The sequence below is a fragment of the Fundulus heteroclitus genome, chromosome 5, assembly GCF_011125445.2.
Source record: "Fundulus heteroclitus isolate FHET01 chromosome 5, MU-UCD_Fhet_4.1, whole genome shotgun sequence".
In the NCBI taxonomy this organism is placed as follows: domain Eukaryota; kingdom Metazoa; phylum Chordata; class Actinopteri; order Cyprinodontiformes; family Fundulidae; genus Fundulus; species Fundulus heteroclitus.
Genome location: NC_046365.1, coordinates 19033299 through 19058788, shown reverse-complemented (window position 1 = coordinate 19058788; position 25490 = coordinate 19033299). Strand labels below are relative to the sequence as shown.

The following is a 25490-nucleotide window of genomic DNA, read 5'->3' as shown; positions in this document are numbered from 1 at the left end:
TAAAAATAAGTACAATTTTCTTTAAATTAATATATTTTTCCTTGATTTGAACAGCTAAATAAGACTATTTGCCAATGGGAAGAGTATTGTTACCCCTACTATAAGATTAGCTATTCTGCACTTGAAGATGAATTGTTCCTACTTTAAGTGCAAAAATCTTATTCCATTAGCAAATAGCCTTATTTATCTGCTCAAATCAAGGAAAAATACAAACATTTCAAGAAGATTTTACTTACTTTGAGTTCCCTTTTTGCAGCGTGAATGTCTTGTAGAAAAGGCTACAGTATTTGTGGTGCTAAGCAAACTCTGAATATGTACAAAATATTCTGTGTTTAATTTCCCTTTGGGATTAATATTGTATTTTTGAATTGAATTTTATATCGCCCTGAGTACATTCCTCCCAGTGAAACACAATGGTGGCCGCATCATGCTGTAGAGATGTTTTTTTTTTTTTTTCATCAGGGACTGGGAAGCAGGTTAGGAGTTGATGGAAAGATTACAATAAATGGATCTACATACTGATCAATTCTGGGGGAAAGAAACCCTGTTGGAGGCTACAAAAGACCTGAGAACAGGGTCAGAGGTTCACCCTCCTGTGCTGTAGATACTTCTGTACGGCACTGCGTGTGTATAGGAGCCAGTTATTCTCTTCTACAGTGCAGTCCACACAGATATGAGGTCTAACATTGGCTTGTTGTGTTTCTGCAGTCGAGTGATGACCTACAGGGAACACGGGGCCTGGGTGGTGAAAGCTCACCTGCAGAAGGAGACGGACGGAAACATTATCAGCGTCAGGTAAACACTTTACATCACTGAGACATTTATTTCCCCCTGCTGGCCCTCGGCCGTACTGACTCTCACGCCTCGTCCCAGTGTTAACGGAGACGTTCGGTTCTTCGAACCGCGGACGCCAGACTCCATTAATGTGCTGCAGACCGTAAAGGGATTAACGGCTCTGGACATCCACCCACAGGCCAACCTCTTCGCCTGGTGAGTCTGCTTGTACGGTCAGACAAAAAGCTTACCCGGTGTCCGGCGTTTAATGATGACAACCTTCTGTTTGCTCTGCCGTCGCGGCTGCAGTGGATCGATGAACCAGTTCATAGCCGTCTACAACGCTAACGGCGACGTGATCAGCAACATAAAGTACTACGACGGCTTCATGGGACAGAGGATCGGGGCCATCAGCTGTTTAGCCTTTCATCCACACTGGGTAAAACATGAACCGTGACCTTTTCCGTCCGCACTTGTTCATTTGGGGCTGCAGCCGTACAAAATGTCAGAAACAAGATGTCTCCTGACATCTTTGTAACCTTTAATTCTGGACTTGTTATTGGTGAATGATTGCCAACTAACAGCCAATTTTTTAACTGAACAATCACGGACGCAACTTCCACAACCAGAATAACACGTTTCATCATGATAGAACACATTAAAGCTATAAAAAACAGTTTTCTTTACAGTACAACCATACGTTGTCTTTTGACGATGCCTTTCATCTATTTTGCAAACAGTATGAAAGCAAAATTTTCCATCTATTGTATAAATTACATTTGTTACAATAATTTTATCACTGCATTTTGAGCCTCATAGGCAGCATATGTTGCTCTAAAACATCCACAAACCTTTCTACATTAAGCTGCAAATAGAAAAGTGGAGGATTGCACAGGCACCCTGTTTTAAGTCTTAAGTCTTCTGCTTTTTAGTCACTTCACAAACTTTTTGGAACCTGACTGCAAGCCAAAGACGTTGGGCTTTTAAGAGTCACTGAAACAGAATCGGATATATCTTTATTTGACCTTCTAAGGCTACGTTCACACTGCAGGCCTTGATGCTCAATTCCAATTTTTTTGTGAAATCTGATTTTTTTTTTTTGCGTGTCTGTTCACATTTCCAAATATATGCGACTTGTATGTGATCTCCTGTGTGAACTGCGTTCATACGCCTAAGTGTCCCGCATGCGCAGTAGAGGACGCGATGACGTCATACGTAGCAAGCGTGCTCAGTGTTAGCGGAAGTAAACTTGGATTTCAATGCTGCAGCGTATCTTGCGTTCTTTAAGTTATTCTCCAACCGCAGCCAGCACATTACCAACGCAATCTTTTTAAGAAGATCGAGAGGAAGAGAGACACATTTTAGCGACGTGAGCGGCTTTACTGAAACAGACTTCATGTATAATTTTCGAATGACAAAATGACAACCTTTATGTGCGTCTGAACAGATCTCTTTAGCACTCTCGCGTAAAGACATACATCTTCGGCCAAAGCGGTGAGTAAATGCGTTGCCGTGGGGCTGTATGGACTTGCAACAAGTGCTTGTTACCGCACAATAACCAACCTCTTTGGCATAGCCAGATCCACCATTAGTGAAGTTTGTCGAGTATTGGTGACGTGTAGGTCGGATGAATGCGACCTGGCCGTACAGACACAGGTCTCATTTGAAAAGATCAGATACGTATCGGATTCAGGACCACATATCCAAGCGACCTGGGTCACATTTGAAAAAATCCAATCTGTGTTGTTCAGACTGTCATGAAAAGATCAGATACAGGTCGCATATGGACAAAAAAAAATTGGAATTGGGTCACTTCAGGTTGCAGTGTGAACGTAGCCTAAGTGTTTTGTACGGCTGTTTTTACGGCTGCTTAAAGGAAAGTAACCCTTTTTCTGTCTCTCCCTTCAGCCCCACTTGGCCGTGGGAAGCAACGACTACTACATGTCCATCTATTCTGCAGAGAAGCGGCTCAGATAACACACCAGCATCTATACCCCCCTCCCCCCAACTCATGAATTCTGACCCTGAGCCTCGATCACTGAGACGTAAAGGATGGGGTTTTGTTTTTTGTTTTTTTTGTACATACATTTCACCACAGTGAATGTTCAAGTGATGGCTGCTGACAAAAAAACTCATGCTACAAACGTCTCTATACATAAATATATATATATAATTATTAATATTATGATTGTTTATTCATATTCTTATTATGAGGCTCATGATTGTAGACTTGGCTGTGCTGAGGAGTCTGTGTGTATATAATTAGCAGAAGAAGAAGAGGTTCTATTTTAAAGAAGTGCTACCCACGGATCCCCCGCAGCTCCTCGAGCATCACTACCTGAATGAACTTTGACCCGACACCCGCAGAAGCTCACAGTGGGGGGTCTCACACACACAAACTGTTGAAACAAAGCGAGCGAAACAGGACGCATGGACTGAACCCACCCACCGCCCCGCCCCCCCACCCCCCCTGCCCTGGACCCTGGTGTGTTTCTGACCTCATGTCAGAAGCAGACTCACTGCAAAGAGAAGCAGCTTTACTCCCTGGAGGTTAAAAAGGACTAACCCAGAAGTGATGGACTGTGCTTGTTGTTGTGTGCCAGATGTTACGAGGGAATGTTTTTGTCTGTGTTTGTGTTACCATAGCACACATGTACCCCACCGTGGGCCCCCGCAGGCCCAAAAAGACACCCTACCCCCCCTGGTGTGCCAAACATAATCAGAATCGTCCGCCTCTTCGCTGTGGCTGTAAAGGTTTTTTTTTCTTCTTTCTTTTTCGGTTTATTTATCTGTTTTAATGAAGTGAAAACCTGCATCCTGCCCACCCCGAGAACACAAGTGCTGTCATCCTCCACCCCCCTGGAGGTTGTACGGCCTGCTTACCTGGTCGCCGTGGAAAGCAATAAGGCCGCTCCTGCTTCAGCTCACAGATCCACTCATTTTCAGTTTGCGCCTCTCTAATCGTTTTCGTCAGCGGAGCAGCAGAAAGGTGAGTTTTACAACACTAGCTTCCAGGAACGACAGATCGATGTTGTTTCCTCGTCACTCTCTAAACTCTGCTGAATAAAAATCGTCCGAAAAGCGCTAAAGAAAGCTTTTACATAGGTGTTCCTGAAGTCCTACCCCCTCCCGTCTCACTCTGGCCGTATTCAATCGTAATCTATTTATTATTTTGAGCGCCGCCTTCGTTTAAGATCCCGCGTGTTGGGAGGGTTGGGGGTGTGTTTCACGTCAGCTGCCTGTTTATCCCCACATCAGCGTGTGCTCCAGTCAGCACCCTTGATTTCACTCAGGAATCTGAAGGAACCACCTCAAACAGCTGATCTCAGAGCAGTGAGGACGCTCAGGTTAGTCTCATGTTATGGAGATGAGTGTCACCGCGGTGCGTTTAGGTTCTGTGGTTCGTCTTCTCTGTGCGTGCCCGATCACCAACAACGTGCCTCTTTCCTCTGGGCCACAGCTTTGCCTTCTTAGCTTCTTCTTTTTTTATTTCTCTTTCTGTTCTTGTAATTGATGTTTTTAAGTGCTTCCTTTTTTTCTTTTTGTTCACCTCGCTTTTTCTCTGACGCGACCCCGCCCCCTCCTGCATCTCGCGACCCGCAAGTGAAGTTTTTTTTTTTTTCTCCCCTGCAAAGAACACGGTTAGGAAACCTGCGTCCCTGACCGCCACCCGACTCCACAGCATGGCACGGCTTCAGCCATTTTTGGTTCACCTCAGCAGGCGACAACCGACCAGAACCACTTTTGTCTCTAATTATCCTGCTTTTGAGTTTTAATATTTTAGACTTAGGGGGGGGAAAGAGACTTTACCATGGTAGTAAGAAAAGAAAAGTGAAAACAATCAGGTTCGTCTCTGTGACTGTAGACGCCTTGACTGACTGTGGTTTATGAGATGAAATCGGTGAAATAAACCAAATACAACACCTGACTTTTGTTTCTGAATAATGTCTAATTATTATGCGCTCTGCTAATTTTAGATTACTAAACAAACTAAAGCTCTTGGGCTTTAGCTTCTTATGAAGCTACACCAGCGGTCGGTTTTAGAAAGCTCCTTATAGATTAGTGGGTAAACATATGAAATCAACAGATTGTTAATATATTTTACGTGTCAGTATTTTTTTAAACAAACCGCTCAGATGAATGTGGTTTGAATTGTTTCTTCACCTACGTCAGTTTTCCTCAGAGCTGTTTTTTTTTTTTTTATCAGTGATTCCAATCAAGCAGTGAAGCTCATATGTAGATTCATTAAACACCGTGATGTAGTTAAAGTGTTTATTTCTGTTCATTTTGATTAATATGGCATGGAGATGATGAAACCCCAAATTTCAGTTTCTAAGAACGTTAGACTAATATAAAAAGGACTTTTGTTGAGTAACATGGACATGTTAAAGAATGTCCATGTTCATTCAGGTCTTTTGGTCCAGCTCCACGGGCCAAATTTGCCAAGTGAAAGCATTCGGGAATGTCTTTTTTTTTTTTTTTTTTTCAAAATAAAAATCCTTTTATTGTGAATTCTTTTCTTTTTTTTCTGCTCAGATATAAACAAACAAGATTCAATATTTTACTTAATATATTACTGTAACGAAGTAGCAAAGATCTAATCATTGTCGGTCCCAAAAAGGGTTTTGGTGTACAGTTTCCTAACTTTGAAAAACAATTTTTTTCTAATTTTTTTTTTTATCTAGAAATAATTTTTAGTCTATTCCCAGCAGCAAACACCAGAACATTTTGGAAAACACTTCCTGTGTTTTGCCAGTGGGTGTGCCCAGGTGTGTTCATGAGTAAATAGTCACTGGATGTTTGTGGGCCTTTATTTTACTTAATATAGCACCAAACACTCTCCGTTTAAAAAAAATATGAAATTTGTTTTTGAAAATCTCAGCCTTCAAAAGTTACAAAAAGTTTCCATCGTCTTCAGCTCCAACTGCAGGAGGGCCAAACTTTTACAATTGTTAAACTGTGTTAGGGGTCCACACAAAATTATTTCACGGGCCACAAATGCCTTCCCTGTGGATATGTAGCCATAAGTTATGGAGTGACTGCAATTTCAGATGAGGTGAGGTGTGCAACATGTACCAGCGTGATTGACAATGCTAAGACGTTCCTCCTGGCTCTGATTGGTTGTTTCTGACCGGGAGCAACATGTTTCTGAAAACGGCAGTGGGAAGGAGCCAGAAGAACTTGATTCTTTTTTTCTTTTTTTTCTTTTTTTTTTGCAGCATATCTGTCTCATATTTTACTTTCTGGAATTATTTTGCTCTTTTTTTTCCATCCATCCATCTTCCAACACACCTATCCTTTGTGGGGTCACGAAGGGTTGCTGGTGCCTATCTCCAGCTGTCAATGGGCGAGATGCGGGGTACACCCTGGACAGGTCAGCAGTCTATCACAGGGCAACACAGAGACAAACAGGACAAACAACAATTCTCACACACTCCTAAGGAGAATTTAGAGAGGCCAATTAACCTAACAGTCATGTTTTTGGACTATGGGAGGAAGCAGGAGTACCCAGAGAGAACTCACGCATGCACAGGGAGAACATACAAATTCCATGCAGAAAGACCCTGGGTTGAATTTGAACCCAGGACTTTCTTGCTGCAAGGCAACAGTGCTACCCACTGCGCAGCCCATTTTTAAAACATGACATTATTAATGCTAAAAAAAAATCCAAATGTTGGTGAATTAAAACTATTCTGCAAAAGGAGTGGGCCAAAATCACTCCATAGTTACTTAAAACAACCTTTGGTGGCAGCTGCTGCCATCAGGTGTGGCACAAGCTACCGAGGTTTAAAAGGCAGTAGCTTTTCACATAGAGCGAGGTTGGTTTAGACAAATGATTGTTTACTCAGGTCGTTTTTAATATTCAGATATGTTTGATAATCAGAAATATTTAATCATGACCTAACAGCACAAAGAAGAAATCTGCGACAGGGCAAATACTTCTTACACACCTGTTTTGTTTTCATTATTAAATCTTACCGCCTTCCTGGTGCTGTCATTTACTGAGTGAAAGTCACAAGGCGGTGTTGTTGTCACCTTTTTTTATACCTAAACAAAATGGTAACAGGGAGTTTTAAGGGGGTAGACCATTGAATATCTCACTTCCCATACCAACACAGTAGCATTCAACCCTGTATGTCCCTCTGTTGGCAGAAATAGTGTTTTCAATTCTGCAAAGACTTCCTGCTGAATGCTGGGAGACATCCTGGCTCATGAAAGCAGCCGAGATGTGAGATAACTAATAATCTGCTTTAAGAACTGGGTGGTAGAGGGTGCTGGTTGAGTGGACGCTCTATAGCGACGATCCTTATCGCGTTTGGGACCAAGTGGGAATTATTCTAGGTTTTAAGAAGAGATCCCTTCATGAAGCGACAGATTTACTGGTTTGGCTGTTAGTATTTAAATCTGGTGAAACTTCTCGTATGAATAGAAATGGAGCAAATCTTCAGATAGTAATAATATTGTTTAAAGCGTCTCAGAGTAATTGCTGTTTCCTTAAACAAACCCGACATTTCACTGCATCGGTGCTGCTTGCAGGGGTCACAGGTGGAAGATCTGAGCGCCGCATGCCCAAGCAGCCACGTGATATTGTGATTAATATTTCTCACACACACACACACATACATACGTACGTACTGTATGTGGAAGAGAACATTCCACAACTGCAAAGAGTCGGGCGGCGCGAACATCCTGAGGAAACAACACTCACTTCCTGTCAAATTAAGCCAAGTCCATGGCTGCTTGGGCTGATAACCGCCGCCAGTGGGTGAGGTGAAGCACCACCTCGGCGTCTGCGCCCACCCACCAGATCCTGGTCCATCCTCGCCATAAACGCACACATTAGCACACTGCGCCCGTCAGGCCGCCACAGTCTGTGACCCAGTGGACAGCCGGCAGCACCAGGAGCCTCGGAGTTCCTCAAGACAGGATGGGCCTCCTGCTACTGCTCACCTCCACGCTGCTGCTCAGCTGTAAGAGCCCTCACCCTCTCACGCCCTCTCAGAGAGGAGACCGGTTGATCTGACTCTCACTAACCTGATGATCTCTTTTTTTTTTCTTTTCTCCAAGCTTTCCACTCTGGGACAGCTTTGAACGCAGGTAAGCAGATTCTGAAACAAATCAGATTTGGACTAAAATCGTCATAGAAACAGACTGAACCATCCATGAGGGATTTCCTCAGCTTGAGCAAAAAGAAAAGTTTAATATTTTGGGTATTTATATTAAGCTTTGAGCGTGGGTGTGTTTTCCACTCGAAGCAGAAGCACTGCGGTTTGTGGAGTGGAAAACAGCCGTGGCCCTTATCAGAGCGTTCTGATCGTCGGGGGTCAGCTGCGGTGGAAAAGTTGCGGTGGGAAGTGTTGGGAACCTGATGGCAAGCGGTGTCACACGCCTCTGGACCTGCTCAGCGACGGGAGGTGCGAGCGCGTTCGCGTCAGCCGTAGATACGGATCTGGAAGGCAGCAGGTCCAGCGCGGAAGGAAACTTTCTATTTTAGCAGCTCTTTCTTTGTGTGCTCAGGGCCGAACAGGTTCTCCTACACATCTGATTTCCTCATAAATATATTATTGTTTCACATGGCTGATTTCGTCTCTCCGGATCTTTTTTTTTTTTTTTTCAAAAGGCAAAGGATACGCTTTTAAAAGTGGAAAATCAAAATTCACATCGTAAAAGTTCAGCTTGTTTAAATTGAAAAGTTTGAAGATAAAACTCAGAATTCATATTTTTGTGCCTGTTTCACACAAGTTGATTAATTAAAAAGTAAAATATAAAATTGGGGAAGGTATAAAAAAATATGTATTTAAATGTTAATGTTAAAATGTAATTAGAGAAAATTTTAACAATATTTGCTATAATTTCATACATAATTTAAGATATTTGGGTAGTTCATTTGATGAACCTTCTTTTTCAGCAATCACCTAAATGACCTGAATTGTTTTTTGATCAAATAAATAGTTATTACTCTGGGGGATTTTCAACTAAAAATCCATCCATTATAAAGAAAATGTGTGCTCCAAAAAAAGGAAACTATTTTAGTCCAGTGCCCAAAACATTAATCTAAAGAAAACTGTTAAGTTATCGCCTCATTCATGTGGATTGAACTTATTTCCACCTTCTCATTTATTTAACCCAGTATAATCATTCTACCGTATGTTCCAGTTACTTCACAATTTCCCATTTTTGCTTAAGAAAAATGATATTCAAAACGAGATATTTACATAGAGGCATTGTTTTACTGTCTGACGTTGAACCAAACGAAACTTTCCTGGTTTTAGGTCTGTTTGGATTAACAAGTATTTATGTATATATGCTAAATGCCAGAATAAGATATATATTTGTTTGTTGCCTGTTTACATAAAATAATATTGCTTAATCTGGGATGCCCAGGTGTCACTATATCATGGCTTTGTGAGCTTCTAAAAGGGTTATTCACAGCATTTTAGTTAAAGGACTTATCCATCCATTTTCTGATCCGCTAAATCCCTCATGGGGTCTCGGGAGGTGCTGGTGTCTATCTCCAGCGTTCACTGGGCGAGAGGCGGGGTTCACCCTGGTTGCCAGTCTGTCGCAGTTAGCTGCAGATTTACAATGTACATCTGGGCAAATTAAGTTGCAAGGCTCTGAGTAAAAAAAACGCTCCCAATGGAGGGAAGCATTGTGAAGTACGGAGGTGGCGGTATCATGTTGGGGGCGTTGCTGTAGGAAGGATTGCCGCACTTCCCCATTATGGCGCCATAATGAAAGAAAGTTACGTTGAAGTAATAAGGCAACGTCTCAAGTTACCAGCAGAAGTGGCTCATGAACAACAAAGTTGATGTTGTGGTGCGATCATCACAGATCCACTGAAACACTGGAGGGTTTTTTTGGCTGAAAGCTGAAAAGATTTGTGCGAGCAAGACAGTCCATTAACCTGACCCTGTTACGGCAGTTCTGTCTGGAGGTAAAAAAAAGTGAAATATTCCTTCATTCTGGCATTTAGCAAAAAGACTTAATTTTAGTCATCCTAAATGACCTAACACAGGAAATATGTAGTGTGACGTCAGAAAGCTAATTTCCTGAATTATAAAGATCAGCACACATCTGCGTTGCTGGAATATTCCTTAGTTTTTTTCCCTTGTCTTTCCCATTTTGAAGAGTGGCTAATAGAAGTGACCCATTGTCACGACATCTTTATACCCCAAGGAGAGAAAACGGCTTCAATTTTCATTGACAGGCTGATCAACTTAAAGTGAAGCATTAATTTCTGAAATGCCTTAGTTACAGAGTAAGGAAAGCTAATGAGTGAGGTTTTTGGTTAAAAGTAATGTCTTTACATGGACATTTTTATTTCATCACTAAATAAATCTACTCGGATTAAAGATTGTATTTTTCTAGATGGTGTCATTTTGCTACTGCCTTTATATATATGTAACAAATGCTGCTTTTGGAGACTATTTTTGTTGATTTTTATGAAATGCTAAAACGTGTATTTTTCATATGTGAATGTTTATTCAGTATACATCATAAATATATTGTTTTATGGAGTGCTGTTTAACAAACTGCACTCACACAAGTAGAGTTTGTTATATTTATTAGAACATCGTAGCCAAAATATACCGTTGCATTGACTTAGATTGGGGAAAATCAAATTAGCAAATTTGGATTTTGTGAAGATCCATGGAAGCATGTTAACAAGGTATATTATAGAGCATCTTTAAATATAAAATCTTTTTAAAAAAAAATACATAAAGAAATACAATACATCAAATAATTGACAGCGTGATGTTTTGTATCTGATTGAAGCTGGTGTGATTCAGGTTCCTCTTGGAAAGCCAGAAGAAAATCTGAGCTCAGCACGTGCCTTGTTTACCGTCATCAGCCCTGTCAGCTCCCGCTGAATGATGCTGGGCGTCGGCCAGAATCGCTGCCCTCTGAAATGCTGCTAAGTCCCCCAAGTGATGTTTCTGTTTAACAGAGGGCGCTTCCTGCCTGTTTTAAGATTTGTTTACTGCCCCTCGACGGCCCAGGCTGAGTCACAGCTGCAGCTGTACAAGTGATCTGGTGGTTTGACGTCGGCACACAGAGGCTTTCTGCCTCAAGCTGTCCTTGCCTCTGAATGTGATTTACTCAGCCAGACTTTTCCTAATGCTGGCATTAAAGCAGGAGCGGTTCTCACCTGTGAACATCTCGTCTGATATGCAGCCCTGAGGCAGGGTTAGGTGCTCATCTCGTGCCCATCTTACTCGTGCAGTTTTGGTAGCTGTAATCATCCCTGGGAGGATAGAAAACCATAGCTGAAATCGCTTTTTAGTTTATTGTGGATTTTCTTTAATCTACAATAAACTAAAAAGACTGTACCAACTCTCAACCACGGTGATGGTAGCATCATGCTGTGGGCCTGTCTCTCTGTGAGAGGAACTGGTTCACTGGGAGTGGATTATTTACATGTAAAGACCACGGTACAATTCCTCAATTTTACATCTAACCAACTGCTTGTAGGTTGAAACGTGGACCCGGCTGGGGGATCCAAAAGCACAATGATCCCAAACACACTAAAAAATAGGTTTGGGTCGCATAAGGAAGGTTAACATTAAGCTCCTTGAATGGTTTTGACCTGAATCTTGTTAAAGCTTTTATTGCTCAGAACTTAAAAGATTGGTGTGTCTAATGAATAATAATAATACTAATAATGCATTTTATTTATAAGCGCCTTTCACAACAGTCAAGGTCACCTTATGGAATCATGAATAAAACACTCAATCCAATAAACAAAGAACAGGAATAAAATAAAAAAACAACAGGAGAAAGGATGAGATCCTTACAATCACATTAAATTTAAAAATTTAGTCAAGTATTTTAATAAGCTCAACCAATGCGAGGACGGATCAAATATCCAGACATCCATATTTTTTCATGTGGTTTCCAGGAAACTGACCTGGGAGCATCAAGCCAAATATCAGTGGGGGTGTATATAGATGTTTGAGACTATATGCATTGGTTTCTAAGTAGGTTAGAAAAAAATTACAAAGCATTAAAAATGTTATTTTAAATAGTTATTAAGGTTTTATACTAATTCCACAGTTCACATGTTCAAATAAAAGCTCAAAATAAGGTGCGCTGGTGGCAGCGGGTAGCGCGACCCATGTACGGAGGCCTTAGTCCTCGATGTGGTCGACCCGGGTTCTACTCCGACCCGTGGTCCTTTGCCGCATGTCTCTCTCCCTCTTCCACCCCCCTTCCTGTCAGCCTACTGTGTTAAAAAAAAGGGGAGCCACTAGAGCTGTAAAAAATCTCCAAAAAAAAAAGCTCAAAATCAATTAGCTTTATGCTGAGGGTGTAAACTCCTAAGCAAAAATGTTTAGTCTTACTGTGACACTGACTCTCAAGAAGCCAGAATCGCTGACCCATTCCACCTCCTTGTCGCCGGTACAAATATTTCTTGGTACATTTTTGTCCATTTTCCTCCTAAAAGTAATGATCAGCTCCTTCGTTGGGTTGAGCACTCAAAACCTCCGTATAAGCAAGATGTAATTCGGACAGATAGGCAGAAAACGCGAAATACTGCCAACTCTAGGACACACCCCTACACCTCTCCTGGAAGCCATGTCATTTCTCAAAATCAGTGTTGTCAAAGTGAACTTCCTATTTTTGATTAGACTTCTTTAAAGTTGCTGTTATTGTCTGCTTCATTCTGATCATCATTCTTCATTTGTCATCCCAGATTTAAAAATAACGTCGGTGGACCTGTCCGTCGAGCCCAGCGATGAAGTGTCTCGAGGCACGAATGTGACTCTGAGATGCAAAGGGAAGGTTCTCACCTCCAGGATCGATGCGCTGATTCGTGTGTATACCATATCCAAAGATGACGTAGTCATCTACAACAAGACAACCAGCTCCTCTGAGGATTTCCTCTACCACCTGCCGGAGGCCAGAGTCTCCAACAACGGCAAATACAGGTGCAGGATGCACATGATGGGAGAGGAGATGGACAGTCAAGCCGTAAGACTCAGTGTGACAGGTGGGTTTGTTTTTCAGCTGAAGCTGTGGGTAAAGATGTTCAGATTTTAAATGAACACTCTAGTGTTATTTTCCTGTTTAATTTCCCCCTGCTGTATATTTAAGAAAAGGCTGGCTTTGATGTGATTTGAAGTTCTTTAACATTTAGATGAAGGCGCCTGTCTTTGGTTGAGACCACCCTCATGTCTCCATGTTGCTCACTGGTTCCCAGGCATGTCGACGCCCATTCTTCAGCTCAGCAAAGCGATTGTCACCGAAGGGGAGGCTGTAAACGCCACATGTTTGGCACCGGGTGAGACGGGCTCCATTTTGTTCAACTTCTATGACGGCTCCAAAGACGTCGACAAGATGGGGCCGTCCTCCAACCCAGTTATGTTCCGCCCCAAAGGCGTTGGAGACCACGTTATCCGCTGCTCCTACTCCGTCTTCGTCATGCCAGACAAATTCAGCTCCCCGCAAAGCAACGCGGTCAACCTTACAGTTAAAGGTACGTTGGTTTTCCTCGTTGCTCAGCTCCTCCAAGCTGCTTTCCGCCTCATGGTTTTCTGGGTTTGCCTCCACAGAGCTTTCCGTGGGGCCAGTCCTGACGATTTCCCCTCAGGATAACGTCTACGAAGGCGACGCTCTCAAGATCACATGCTCTGTCAACGACTCTATGAAGGATTACCCAGATGCACTCCTCCTATTGAGTCAGGGCGACACACTACTCAATTCTGGAAACACATTCGTCCACGCTAACTGGATAGTGCAAGCAACAGGCCCAAAGCTTAATATTGTATGCCGGTTGTATGTAAGAAGTGCAGAAAAAGTTGCAATGAAGACAGTTTCAGTGACCGGTGAGTAGACGCAGCATGTGTCATCGGACGGAAATCTGTTTTTGTCATTATTCACATTCTGATTGAGACCATATCAGTAGACTATTTCTCTAAAACCTTTCCACATCTAAGGCTTTGCATTGTTGACATCAGGGATCGAGGGATAAATCGTTCTCCATCTATCCACAGAGCTGTTCTCGGTGCCCACTCTCCAAATGTCTCCATCCGAAATCTTTCAAGGGGATTCAATTCGGCTGACCTGCACAAGCAGGATACTATCTTATGATAAACTCGGAGGAGAACCCCTTATTTACAGGCTTGAATCTCTCACGGACAACATGACTCAAGCAAATGGCATATTTGTTTTCAAGGCCAAGAAAATTGATTTCAACTATACATGTACAGTTGTTGCGAAGGGCATCAAGAAGAAGAGTAATGTGCTGGCTATTAACCCAAAAGGTGAGTACACCTGTTGATGTGATCTTGTTTTAAAAAAAGAAAACATATCCCCTTTGGTCTTGTGTGTTTTTATATATTCTATGCTTCAGGGCGTGTTCTCAGCTTCCACTTTCATTATAGACAGTGATCTGGTAGATCCCGTGGTGTTTGGTTCAGTTTGAAATGATTTTCTAATCTGGTGAAGGCTGGATCACTCATAAATTAAAATCACAGAATTGATTGATGAGGAACAAAACTCAAAACACAGTTTGCAGTTACTTAGATAAATCTGTTTCCTCTGAGTCAGAAATACATTTTGTTTTACAGTTATCAACATTTAATCTCCATTTACGCTTATTTGCAGCTTCCTCAAATCTCTAGAGTTTGAAGGCCGTACTGCCATCATTTTGGTCTTTATTTTCCAGAATAGGTTCTAGATGGGATTCACTTCTCAGCTCTTCCTTGACCATTATAAAAATCTGCATTGTTTGTTAACTGTGCCAAAAAAAAAAAAAAAACAATCCACCCACTGATAGGTTCAATGATATTTATACCAGGTTTTGGTGTGGGAGGTTTAATGTTTCCTCATAGGGCTGTACAATATAAGGAAAGAAAGCATGCAATATGCAATAATAGTGAATGTTGTAATAGTGACATTGTTTGCAGTTATTGATAGATTAGTAAACAGTATTAATGTCGTTCTGCTTTGGGTTCAAAGTAAACATGAACCCCAGATAATGAGTCTATCCAGCTATTGGGAAAAAAAATGTAATTAATTATTTACATCGCCGCAAAAAAGGTTTAATGGGAAAAGTTGCTTGTGGATGATGCCTGGTGTTTTGGCATTGAAACAACTTCGTTGTATTTTATTACTCACTTGCACAGCGGAATAACAATACGTTTGTGTTGAATACTGCAGCCCTATTTTCTTGTATTTTTCTCTTTTTTCGTGTTAGCTTGTTCATTTTTAATAAGGACTCTTGGACCACTGCAAACGGAAACAGTTTCCAGGGATTTCACTCCCACCACACTATTTGACAATGAGAATATAGTTCTTAGGTCTGATTCTTTTCAGTAAAATGCACTCTCCTCCGTTCTGAAATTCACCATTAACGGTGGTTAATCTCTCTCATTATTGTTTTTGAAAAAAGAAATTAAATCTATCATTCTAATGGGGTAAATATTGTGCTGCTATCCCATTATTAGAGACACAATAGATAGCATACATTTAAGGAGAAAATAAAACGAGAAAACCTCATTAGTCTTCAGACTTGACTTAGACATGTCGCTCAAAAGCACAGAGACTAAACCCCACTTGAGGGTCTGTTTGAGAGGCTGGCTCCAGCATTTACTGTGATGGAGCATCCCCAAACATTTTTGCTGGAAAACAATTGGACCTTCCACCAAAACAATAACAGGAAATACACAGCCCTGTGGATCTCGGGGTTAGAATGACTGCAAGTAAGCCTTGTAATCTCGTAAAGACCTGTTCTCTGCAGCAGAAGAGATCAGATCCAAAGTCCCAGCAGGAAGATGCTGGCAGATAAGTGGACATCTGTGACTGGAAATAAATCTTTATCATTTGATTACAAAACATTGTGTGAATGAATTGTTTTGAATATTGTATCAATATACTCTAGCTGTACTGTTTTTTGTGTCTAAGCACAACCAATCTGCTCATCAGTAAATCTGGAAACAAAGAAATAATTTAGGGCTCCAGGGTTCTATTTATAGGATTTGCAGTCCTTACATATATAACTATTATATTATTTCTTGTACACAAGTGGAAATTTGAATTTGGCTTCAGATGGTGGTTAAAAACACTCTCAATAATTTTCACAAAGCACAAAAGGTCACAATCAAAAAACAGGGACGCCTTAAGTCTGAATGATGTTTAACAGTTGAGCAACATTAATGCTATCCCAATAAAAGATTTCTAATAAACTTTCTTGGTTGTTCTTAATTGATTCATGAATTGTATTTTGGTCATTCTTGCAGCATGAAAATAGATTCAGTGTTTTTATAAATTGGATTAACTTTGATAGTGCATTTCGAAAACTGTAACCTAATAATTACAATTGCTGCGGGATGATCTTGAAATTATCTACGTATGGTTGACTCTCACTATTGATTGGAATGCTGTTTTGACACACATCTAGATATACGTTGGATCTCCGTCTTGTAACACACCTTGAGATGGAGTGTTGTGATAAATACACAAAATTTAATTAAACCTTTCTTTTGCTTAGCTAAAAGCAATGCGATTAGAAGTTAGTGTAATTTTGATAATACGTAGAAACACACAGGCGAGGCAGTTGCCAATTTAGAAAAGAATTATCACAGATAAAGCATAAGCTATATAAGATAACCTCTGATTTTATTGTGCTGCTTCCTTATATTTTTTTTTTTTTTACTAAAGTAAAGCTTTTGAATTGATCCCTGTTACCATGTTGTTTTTCTGCCTCTCCTCTCCTTAGTTCCTGTCTCGGCTCCAAAGATCTCGGTCCATGGCAGTGCAATCCTCGGGAAGGAACTTAATATCTCCTGTCTGTCGGAAACAGGCACTCCACCCATTACCTACACCCTATGGAAGAATAATAAACAAGACAACACTGTCGTAGTTCAGGAGTTCCACAAACCTGCTATGTTTACTGTGTTGGTCAGTGAACCTGAACAACTACATGAGTACTTTTGCAGGGCAAGTAATGGCAACAGGGAGCCCGAATTAAGTGACAAACTCCGCACAGCTGTCATTGGTAAATATCAAAATCTGATATCAAATAATTGACATATTTATTTGATTAATATCTCAGATTGTTTCGTGTGGAAACCCACTTGCTTTGCGAAATGTGCTCAGGGCAAGAATTGATTCCACTCTTCAATGTCAAATGGGTTTAAACACATTTTAAAATAAATATGAAAATAATTATTTTATTGTGGGGAAATTCAGGTGTGGCCATGGCAAACACACGTACAGTTACACACAACTGTTAGCAGTGAAAAGAAGAAGAGAAAATGACAATCCAGTCTAATCTAATTTTAGCTCTAAAGAAACACCAAGAGTAGCAGATAAAAGCAAATACCAAAGTAAATTTTGCACTTTGGAAAATATTTAACAGTGGAAAAGACTCCAGCCTATTTACATAACCAACAATAATATGATATGCAATGTGTATGCAGTGCAGCAGCCCCCTGAAGTATCTAAGGTGTGTGCAAGTTTACATTTGTATCTGGGGAACAGAGTAAAATTTTTTTTTTACTATGATTCTGGATTTACTGGTGAAATAAGTGTTTCTGGTTCCCCGACGACAAAAAAATAAAAATAAAAAAATAGTTTGGGCCTAATTTTTAGTGTGTAAGTTCAGAACATTTTCTTTTTGTTTCTATTTAATTTTATGGTTTTGGATAACTTGTGTGTCCATTAAATGAAAAGAATAGAAGTTGTAAGGCAACAAAGCTTGATGGGGATGATTAGTTTTGTAAGTCAAAGGGTTTATACAAATGTTTATAGATTGTCTTTTCTTTTGAAACCCCGATAAATTTTGAGGACTAACCTTTCCTTGTTTTTTGTTTTTCTTGCCCCTAGTGCCTATGACCAAAGCGTATCTGATGGTCCTTCCTACCTCAGGCGATATCTCGGAGGGGCATTCTGTCACCCTTATTTGTTCTTTCACTGGCACGCCACCTGTAACAGTTGGGTGGTACCGGGAAAGCGATTCAAATTCCCTGAATCTCACTACCACAAAAATTAACACCACAAGCTACACGTTCATTCTGTCTAAAAAGCACAGCGACAAGTACTACTGCAAGGCTCAGAACCGCGCCAACTTTGTTGAAAGCAACAGAGTTGAGCTAGAAGGTAAGACTGATTTTGACTCAATATCTGTAAACCAGATCTTTATTTCTCATTCTGTCACATTTATGCATCAAAAGTAAAACTTGGTGCTGCGTATTTAGCCTGATCTGTTAGTGTCATGAACCTTTTAGAGAGCACAAAGGATTATGAGATGTTTGTCAATTTGTTTTAATATAGAGTACTGTAATAATTTTCCAGTGTTCATTTGTCTTCATGGGACAACCGCACAGTTTTATAATCAGCACAGCTTTAGCTTTGTATGGAAACTTTAGTTCTGCTTTACCCATCTACCAGATGAGAAAACCTTCACATTCCTGTTCCACCTCACAAACCAACACACACTTGCTTTTTGAAATATCTGCTAGTGAATCCCACGCAGAATAGGAAAACGTAGCCATCTTTGTTACAAGACAAAGAGAAATGCCAACACAGAACCAATTTAACATCAAACCAGATTTGTGACTTGTTGGACCTCTGCCCCTTAACCCCATATTTCAAGTACAGGGAGAGCTTTTACAGAAACATGGGTGTGTCATGGGCTCCCCAGTGTCACACATTGTGACTAATTTGTACATGGAGGAAGTGGAGAGCAGGGCACTCAGTGCTTACAAGGGAACACCACCAGCTCACTGGTTTAGATAAGTGGACAACAATGGGTCAGAATCCAAACCAAAGAAGTTGAGGTATTGAACAACATCAACTCAGTGGAAAGCAACGTCAGGTTTACCAGAGAGTATGCCAAGAACAACATGTTGGCTTTTCTGGACTGTGCTGTACACATTGAGGAAGATGGGAGTCTCGAAACTGAGGTTTTAGCAGAAGCCCAGGCACACAGACCAATATCTCCATTTTGATTCACATCACCCTCTGGAGCACAAACACTCTGTTATCAGATTTCTGAGTCATCGGGGTGACAATGTTCCCCCTGCCACAGAGGAGAAACAAAAAGAACACACCCACGTCAGGAAACCACTTTGAGCCTGTGGTTATCCAAACTGGGCATTTGTCAAATCGGCCAACAAAGCTGGGAGAAATAACAACACTGCGTCGAACACAGAGGGCTAGATTCAGCAGTCCACTTGCACCTCAAGAACAAAGGACACACTTTTGACGACAATGATGTTCAGATTTTGAGTAGAGAGGGGTGAAAGAAGCCATTTCGGTCAACAGAGAAAAGCCATCACTAAGTAGAGGTGGAGGATTGCACGTCCAACTCCCCAGTGTTTACAGCTCACTCCTCCAACACATCCATAAGACATTACATAAGCAGTCTCAGAATGATTCAGGTGACCAAATACTCCACTCACACCAAGCAATGGCTTCTAACCATCCAGAATTGTGACGGGTATTTGCATCTGATTGAGGTTGCCACTAGGAGGACGGGCCTCCATGTCCTTAAAAACAGCAGTGCACCAACTACAGGTTGCTCAAGTGCGAGCCACCAGAACTGACTAAAAGACTCCTTGATAGGTGTTGAAATGAAAGAATTGAGCAAATGTCCTGTTGCCTCTGATTTAAGGCTGTTTGCTGTTGCCAAGACCCGGTTAACTGAGAATGTGCAAAGACATGAAAAAGTGGTTCATTTCTTGTTAGTCTACCCAGCTTGTTGAAAAGAAAATAGTTATGGTTTTGTAAGCTTTTTCAGCCTGATAATGCTTATTTTTATGCTCCCTAAACTCTTATATTTGCTGCAATGCTCTCCAATTAACATTTAACTCTCAAATTAACATTCCTTGTAAGTGCAAACCTACTTGGCGATTAAACTTGATTCTGATTTAGGCCCTGTTCACACGACAATGTATTGCGGTGAAAACGGAGCAGTTTCTACTGTTTATTTAAAAAACTATGGCAAATGTTTTCTCTGACGACGGCACGAGTTCCAGAGTATAATGGTTTGAAAACGACCGTTTCAAACCGTTTCCGTTGTCATGTAAACAGGAACAGATGTTTTTCTTACAGGGAATCCCTGGCTCTTCTGAATATATGCACGGCTAGGCACGGCTATAATTCAAAAGTTACCTTAAGCAACAGTTGAACCTCGTCGTCTGTCCACAGGAAAACTTTGTTCTCCGCCATCTCGAACATTTATGAGTCGCGACAGCTTTTAGGCAGTACGCTCATGTTGAGTTTCAAAGAACATTTCAAAGAACCACACACTTGTGGTGTGATGTGGGAATTAAACTATTTTCAAGTTTCTGAACAGAGATTTTAATTAGAGCTTAGTCACATGTTACCAGAAATGGGTGAAAAAAAACTCCCATTTTCAATGGGTTATAGATTTGTATACAGGGCCTAAGTCTACATTAAACTTAACCACCATTAATATTTGAGCAAATCTGATGGCATATATGCAGAAATATGGAAACCTATACAGAGACTGCAAACCTACTAGCTCTATAATCATTAAAACACCCAGAAGACCTGATATTTATTTAATTTCTCTCACATCCTTATTTATTCTCCCATCTAGACTTGCTTTTTACTGTTTTAGTTCCTCACTGTCCATTTGTCTTTTTTGTGTCCCTCTTTACAGTCGGCATGGCGAAGTGGAAGAAATTACTGATTTCCGGGACCGTAATACTGGTGGTGTCCTCATTGGTGATGATGGGCTGTGTGCTGTTCATCAGATCCAGGAGAGGTAGACACACCTACAGTCCTCCTGAAACCCAAGCCTCTCATGTCTTTAGATGAAAACCTGCCCTCCTCCTCCTGTTGCACGTCCCTCTCTTCTGACTTATCCTTTCTTATTGTAGGTGAAAGAAAACCATCCGCTGAATTATCAGTGTGAGTTGGCTTCGACTTTTTTGTTGGTCCTGAATGTGCTAGATGTCTTAGGAACTGGTGAAGGGTGTTTAGATTTATCAGGCGGTTGAGAGGCTGTTGTAGAGTTCGGATTTAGTTGGTGATAGACTTTAAGGAAGTGTTAGTTGTGTTTTGCATGTTTGTAGACAAACATCCTTTTTCTTTTAATATTTATTTCATGTTCAGGTAATTATTAATGGTTATGGGGCTCCAAAAGGGACACAACAATTGATTTAAGTTTGAAAGCATACAATCGTAACTCCTCTAATGTAGGCCTGTCGAATAAATAATTGTTAAAGTAATATTTCATATGTCTGTGCTGCAGTGTATCATAAATGCATTGCTTTGTAGTGAAACGAACGACTTAAAGACATAATTGTTCTAAGTTAGTTAAGTGCATGTTGGCTGGGTCTGCTCCGGTCCATTTATTATAATAATAATAATTATTATTATTATTATTATTATTATTATTATTATTATTATTATTATTATTATTATTATTATTATTATTATTATTATCATACACCAATGCCTGTCCTAAAGACACAAATTGTTTTTCTTTTGTTTTGAGATTTATTTACTGCATGATCAGACTTTTACTTTCATTGATATGTTTCTCTCAATTTAATGTTTGGTAATATATTGATGTTAACCAGACCATTGATGACTAAATGTCAGTAAAAGAAAATAAGGAATTGGTTTGACGGCTGGCTGCTATAGTGCAATAGTATAAAACAAAATAAATAGTATTCACATTGTAAACATGGAATGCTGGTTTTAAAGTTGTTGCGGATGGATGCTCTTAGTGAGCCAGGTCCTGTTTCAGATCTGAGATTGGTTCCTTATTTTTCAGTCGTATTTATCTTTTGGCGTTTTTTTCTTGATATTTTTGTTCAAATTATTTCATTTAAAATAAAGGTAGATTAATGTTTATGCAATTTTGGTCCATAATTTTGCATAAACGAAAAATGTGCACCTGGAAGACAAAAAAACATGGACGTTAACCACAATCACAATGTCTACAACATGCAAAACATCTGGTGCAGTTGCTTTACCATTTATCTGAAGTTAGTGTGTTTTTATGATCCTCACGTTTGCCTGTAGTTTGACTTTATTCTCACCATTTCTCAGAAAGCCTGCAAGCCCTAAATCAGATGACTCTTTAACAGTGACTCTAACTCACGGCACAGAGGTTTATAATGCAGCCACAGGTAGCTTGTTTTTTTTTTCTTCTTTTTCCTTGTGTGTCACTTACAGGCTCCTGTCAGCTTTTATCATCTAACAACCATCATCCCAGTTTTAACACTCGTCACGCACTGTCTTGTTGTAACATCCTAACTCTCAACAATAATTACTGCTCTGGTGTGCATGCAGAAGTCTGACCAAGGTGACCATGTTGTTGCCTCTACTTTCTTCAAGCTGTACAACTCCTGTTTTTTGTGCATGCACATTATGTTTATCGAGGACAAAATTATTAGCCCCCAATGTGGTTATATTTCACAAAATACTCCCGAGGGCATTCAACAGAGCAAAGACTTCTCAACATAAAGTTTCTGACCACACTTGCTTTCTTTAAAAGGCAACAATTCTTTGAATTTGAAAACAATAATAGGATAATTTCAGGAAAAAGGCTAAATTGACTAGGGTCAGTATTATTAGTCCCAATAAAGACTGGTCTTTTAAAAGCCAATAGACCAACCACAATTGTGCTTTGAAATGCTTTAACTTTGTGAGGTTCAGATAAAAACTGAGGGTAATCCCCTAGTATGGATATGCCTACTAAAAGCACGTTCTGTGGATAGACTGGGTGACACTAAAGTTCTTTGGCCATATAGACATTGCGGATGGTTGAAGGAAGAAGGAAGAGGCCCAGGGGCGGTTCTAGACAGGGGCCAACAGGGGCCCATGCCCCTGTAGAAATGGCCCCGGCCCCTGTTATGGCCCCTGTACTAAAAGCATGATGTCAAATAAACTTCTCATAATTATTTGCAATGGCAAAGAAACCATAACTGATTGGTCACCTTGACCAATATTATTATTACACAGTTAAATATTGCCATTTTATTTATTTTTATTTTTATTTTGTTCTGTGCCCCTGTGAAAAAACACTGGCCCCACCTTGGCCCCCCTGGTAAATTTGATCTAGAACCGCCCCTGGAGAGGCCTATAACCCAAAGAACACACTGTGAAACACGGTGGCGGGAGTATAATGCTGTGGGAGAGCTTTAGGGCAACGGCACCTTAGAACCTCATCAAGATGGAAGAATGAGCATAAATTAAGATTTAGAAAGAAAAACCTGAAGCAGTCAGCAGCAAAACATACATCAGTCCAGGTGAAGCGCTACCTCCAGAAGACTGAAGTGAACATTAATGACTGATATGTAAAAAGCTCCAATCCCATAACGACTCTGTGGAATAATCTGAAGACAAAGGTTCATTTCAGAACAGAGACCGACGGATAATGGGCTGGGTGTCCTCAGGTAACACGTCAGAGCCCTGAAAGCCACAACAAATAACTCCAGGCTGTTATCAAGTAAAAAAAATAAATAGAGATGACTAATAGCATCATGGGAATACTTATAAGAAATTTAAAATAATGTGAATATGCCCCCCCGCCCCGCAAAAAAATAAATAAAACACAAGATTTGAAAATGCTGAGCTCTGGTTATCAGCACTTGGGAAATAGTTTCTAAAAGATACATTTATTGGAAGGCATGTGGAGGGTGGGGTCTAATAAATTTTGTCTTAAAATGTATAACTCATCTTTCTTTTTCCTTTGCATGTCATTTATGTCTACGCATGAGTACGTAGGACGCAGCTTGTTTGTAGTGTATTGCTGGAGGCGAAGGTACTTTTATCTCATTTTCTGCAACCTGCTTAGAGCAGCCATTATCCTCTTGTTCCAGACGCAGCGTCGTTCTATGATGACAAGGGGGGGAGAGAGGCCAATGGGACGCGAGGTAGTGTTGCATCGCTTCCTGCAGACGTCAGCGACAGGAGCAGCTACAATATCCCAGTCACAGTGTAGCAACAACACATCAAACTCTGAAAGACTTTTGAGGCAAAACCCAAGAAGCAATAATCCTGTTTATGACGTTCTGAAAGATTTGGACTCCAATCTTTTCTCTGTAAAACCGTGGGGCTCTTTTTGTTTTTATTATTGTAAATGACAAGAAATAAATCGGGACCCACTGCTCCCTCTCCCCTCCTCCTGCAGTCTTTATCCTAACAATCTGTTTTTGGCCTTTGTGTCTGTGTTCTGTGCAACTGCATGCCTGTTTCATGTTTCATCTGTTCATCTAACCTGCATTAAGTAAACCTGATTACACCGACTTGTACATAGTATCACTGGAAATGTGTGTATATAATTTTGGTTGATCTCCCAACTGATGATGGATTGAGCGGTTCTGTAGAATAAAGGTTTTTGTGTTATTTAGAGGTGTGCCTGAGCCCTTTATTCATTTTGCTCCTGCTTTTTAACTGCAGCTGAAATATTATATTTTGTTATTCTGGACACTAATGTTATATAAATGTTAGGGCTTTTAATGATGCAATTTTAGTCATTCTTCAGTCTTTCAGGTTGGAATAATCGCAAAACATATAAACTCAATGATTTTTAAAAAAACACGAATTAGGTGTATAAGTTAAAATTGTGTTTTTTCTGTTATCCACACATGGATAAAACCACACAAAGAGACTCAAACATGTACTACATAAATCAAGTAATTTAATGGGTTAAATGTTCGTTAGAGAGCTGCACCTCAACCTCTTTTGGTTGACTTCAAGTATCTGGTATATTTGTGGCTGAGTTTTTTTTTGTGCAAGCCTTCCAAAGTTATTTTTGATTAAGCTTCTGAAACATACCTAAGTGTAAATTGAATTTCCCTCTCAGATAAAATGAAGGCTATAGTTAGGATGATCAAAAACAACAGAACTACCAGGACTCAAGCCTGTCGGGAACTAGAAATCCAGTCTCACGTTCCACAGTCAGTCCAGACTAGGAGGGGGCCACTTAGACTGTAGCCATGGCTGCAACACGTGTAACTGTCCCCATGGATAAGATAGAGGAATTATGTTGGTGAAGATACTCAGTCAACCAGATTATGATCAATCCAAAAAAAAAGTCAAAAAATAAAAATAAAAAGTCCAGTTGTTTTTTTTTTTTTTTTTTTTTTTTTTTTTTGGATAGAGGAATTATGTTTGGAGTGGTCAAAGTGAGGCTTTCAAACCCAACAACTCGGCACCAGCTGTCAAGCATGGCCGCGGTCGTGTCAAAATGTGGGTTTGTTTTGCTGCTCATGGTACCGGTGCTTTACCTCATATCATCAGCCTGACGGTTGAAACTAGGACAGATTTGAGCGTTTTAACAGGACAATTAATCCCAAACATTTGAAAGTGACGTTGTCATTAAGCTTCTGGAATGGCCTTTGATCTCAACTTAATCAATAATATGCTACTTATACATAAAGCCAGGCCTGTGGCAGGAAAACAACCAATTTAAATGAGCTTTAACAATGTGGCACTTTTAATAAATTGGACGAGGGTCAAATAAACAGATATCCCTACTGGCTACAAAAAAGTACATGGTTTCTCTGCAAATTATTTATATTTAAAATCAGTGAGGGTCCATGTACCGCATGTAAGTGAGCTCTATCTATGTATAATTTTGTCCCTGTGTGGATGAGAGAGAAACCAAAATAAATTCACATTTTTGCACCTTCTTTAATTAAATAATTGAAGCTATCAGGCAGCCCTGAAAGAAGACTTATTCATATGCATCATTAAAAGCTAATAATTAATTACATTCAAGC

The 25490-nt window shown here is 40.3% G+C and overlaps 2 protein-coding genes across 9 annotated transcripts in view; both read left to right on the top strand.

The window, feature by feature from the left end:
* The window catches only part of rptor (regulatory associated protein of MTOR, complex 1), a gene marked incomplete in the record, with an annotated part of 186644 nt that extends 181942 nt beyond the window's left edge, over window positions 1-4702 (top strand). The window contains 4 exon segments of the mRNA XM_036137100.1: window positions 709-795; window positions 874-990; window positions 1084-1213; window positions 2683-4702. Coding sequence (XP_035992993.1) covers window positions 709-795; window positions 874-990; window positions 1084-1213; window positions 2683-2751 — 403 coding nt within the window.
* A 2817-nt stretch (window positions 4703-7519) lies between these two features.
* si:dkey-237i9.8 (platelet endothelial cell adhesion molecule) overlaps window positions 7520-25490 on the top strand; it is a 31672-nt gene continuing 13701 nt past the window's right edge. Inside the window, exons 1-12 of one of the 8 annotated variants that reach the window (XM_012882646.3) lie at window positions 7525-7745; window positions 7843-7872; window positions 12473-12769; window positions 12980-13255; window positions 13332-13604; window positions 13773-14042; window positions 16499-16777; window positions 17608-17880; window positions 20411-20515; window positions 20631-20661; window positions 21811-21890; window positions 23586-24115. In XM_012882646.3, coding sequence (XP_012738100.2) covers window positions 7703-7745; window positions 7843-7872; window positions 12473-12769; window positions 12980-13255; window positions 13332-13604; window positions 13773-14042; window positions 16499-16777; window positions 17608-17880; window positions 20411-20515; window positions 20631-20661; window positions 21811-21890; window positions 23586-23707 — 2079 coding nt within the window. In that variant the 5' untranslated portion in view covers window positions 7525-7702 and the 3' untranslated portion in view covers window positions 23708-24115. Of the gene's footprint in view, window positions 7746-7842; window positions 7873-12472; window positions 12770-12979; window positions 13256-13331; window positions 13605-13772; window positions 14043-16498; window positions 16778-17607; window positions 17881-20410; window positions 20516-20630; window positions 20662-21810; window positions 21891-23585; window positions 24116-25490 lie in introns of those variants that run through there. The other 7 variants (XM_021308663.2, XM_036137098.1, XM_036137099.1 and 4 more) reach the window with 7 other exon arrangements.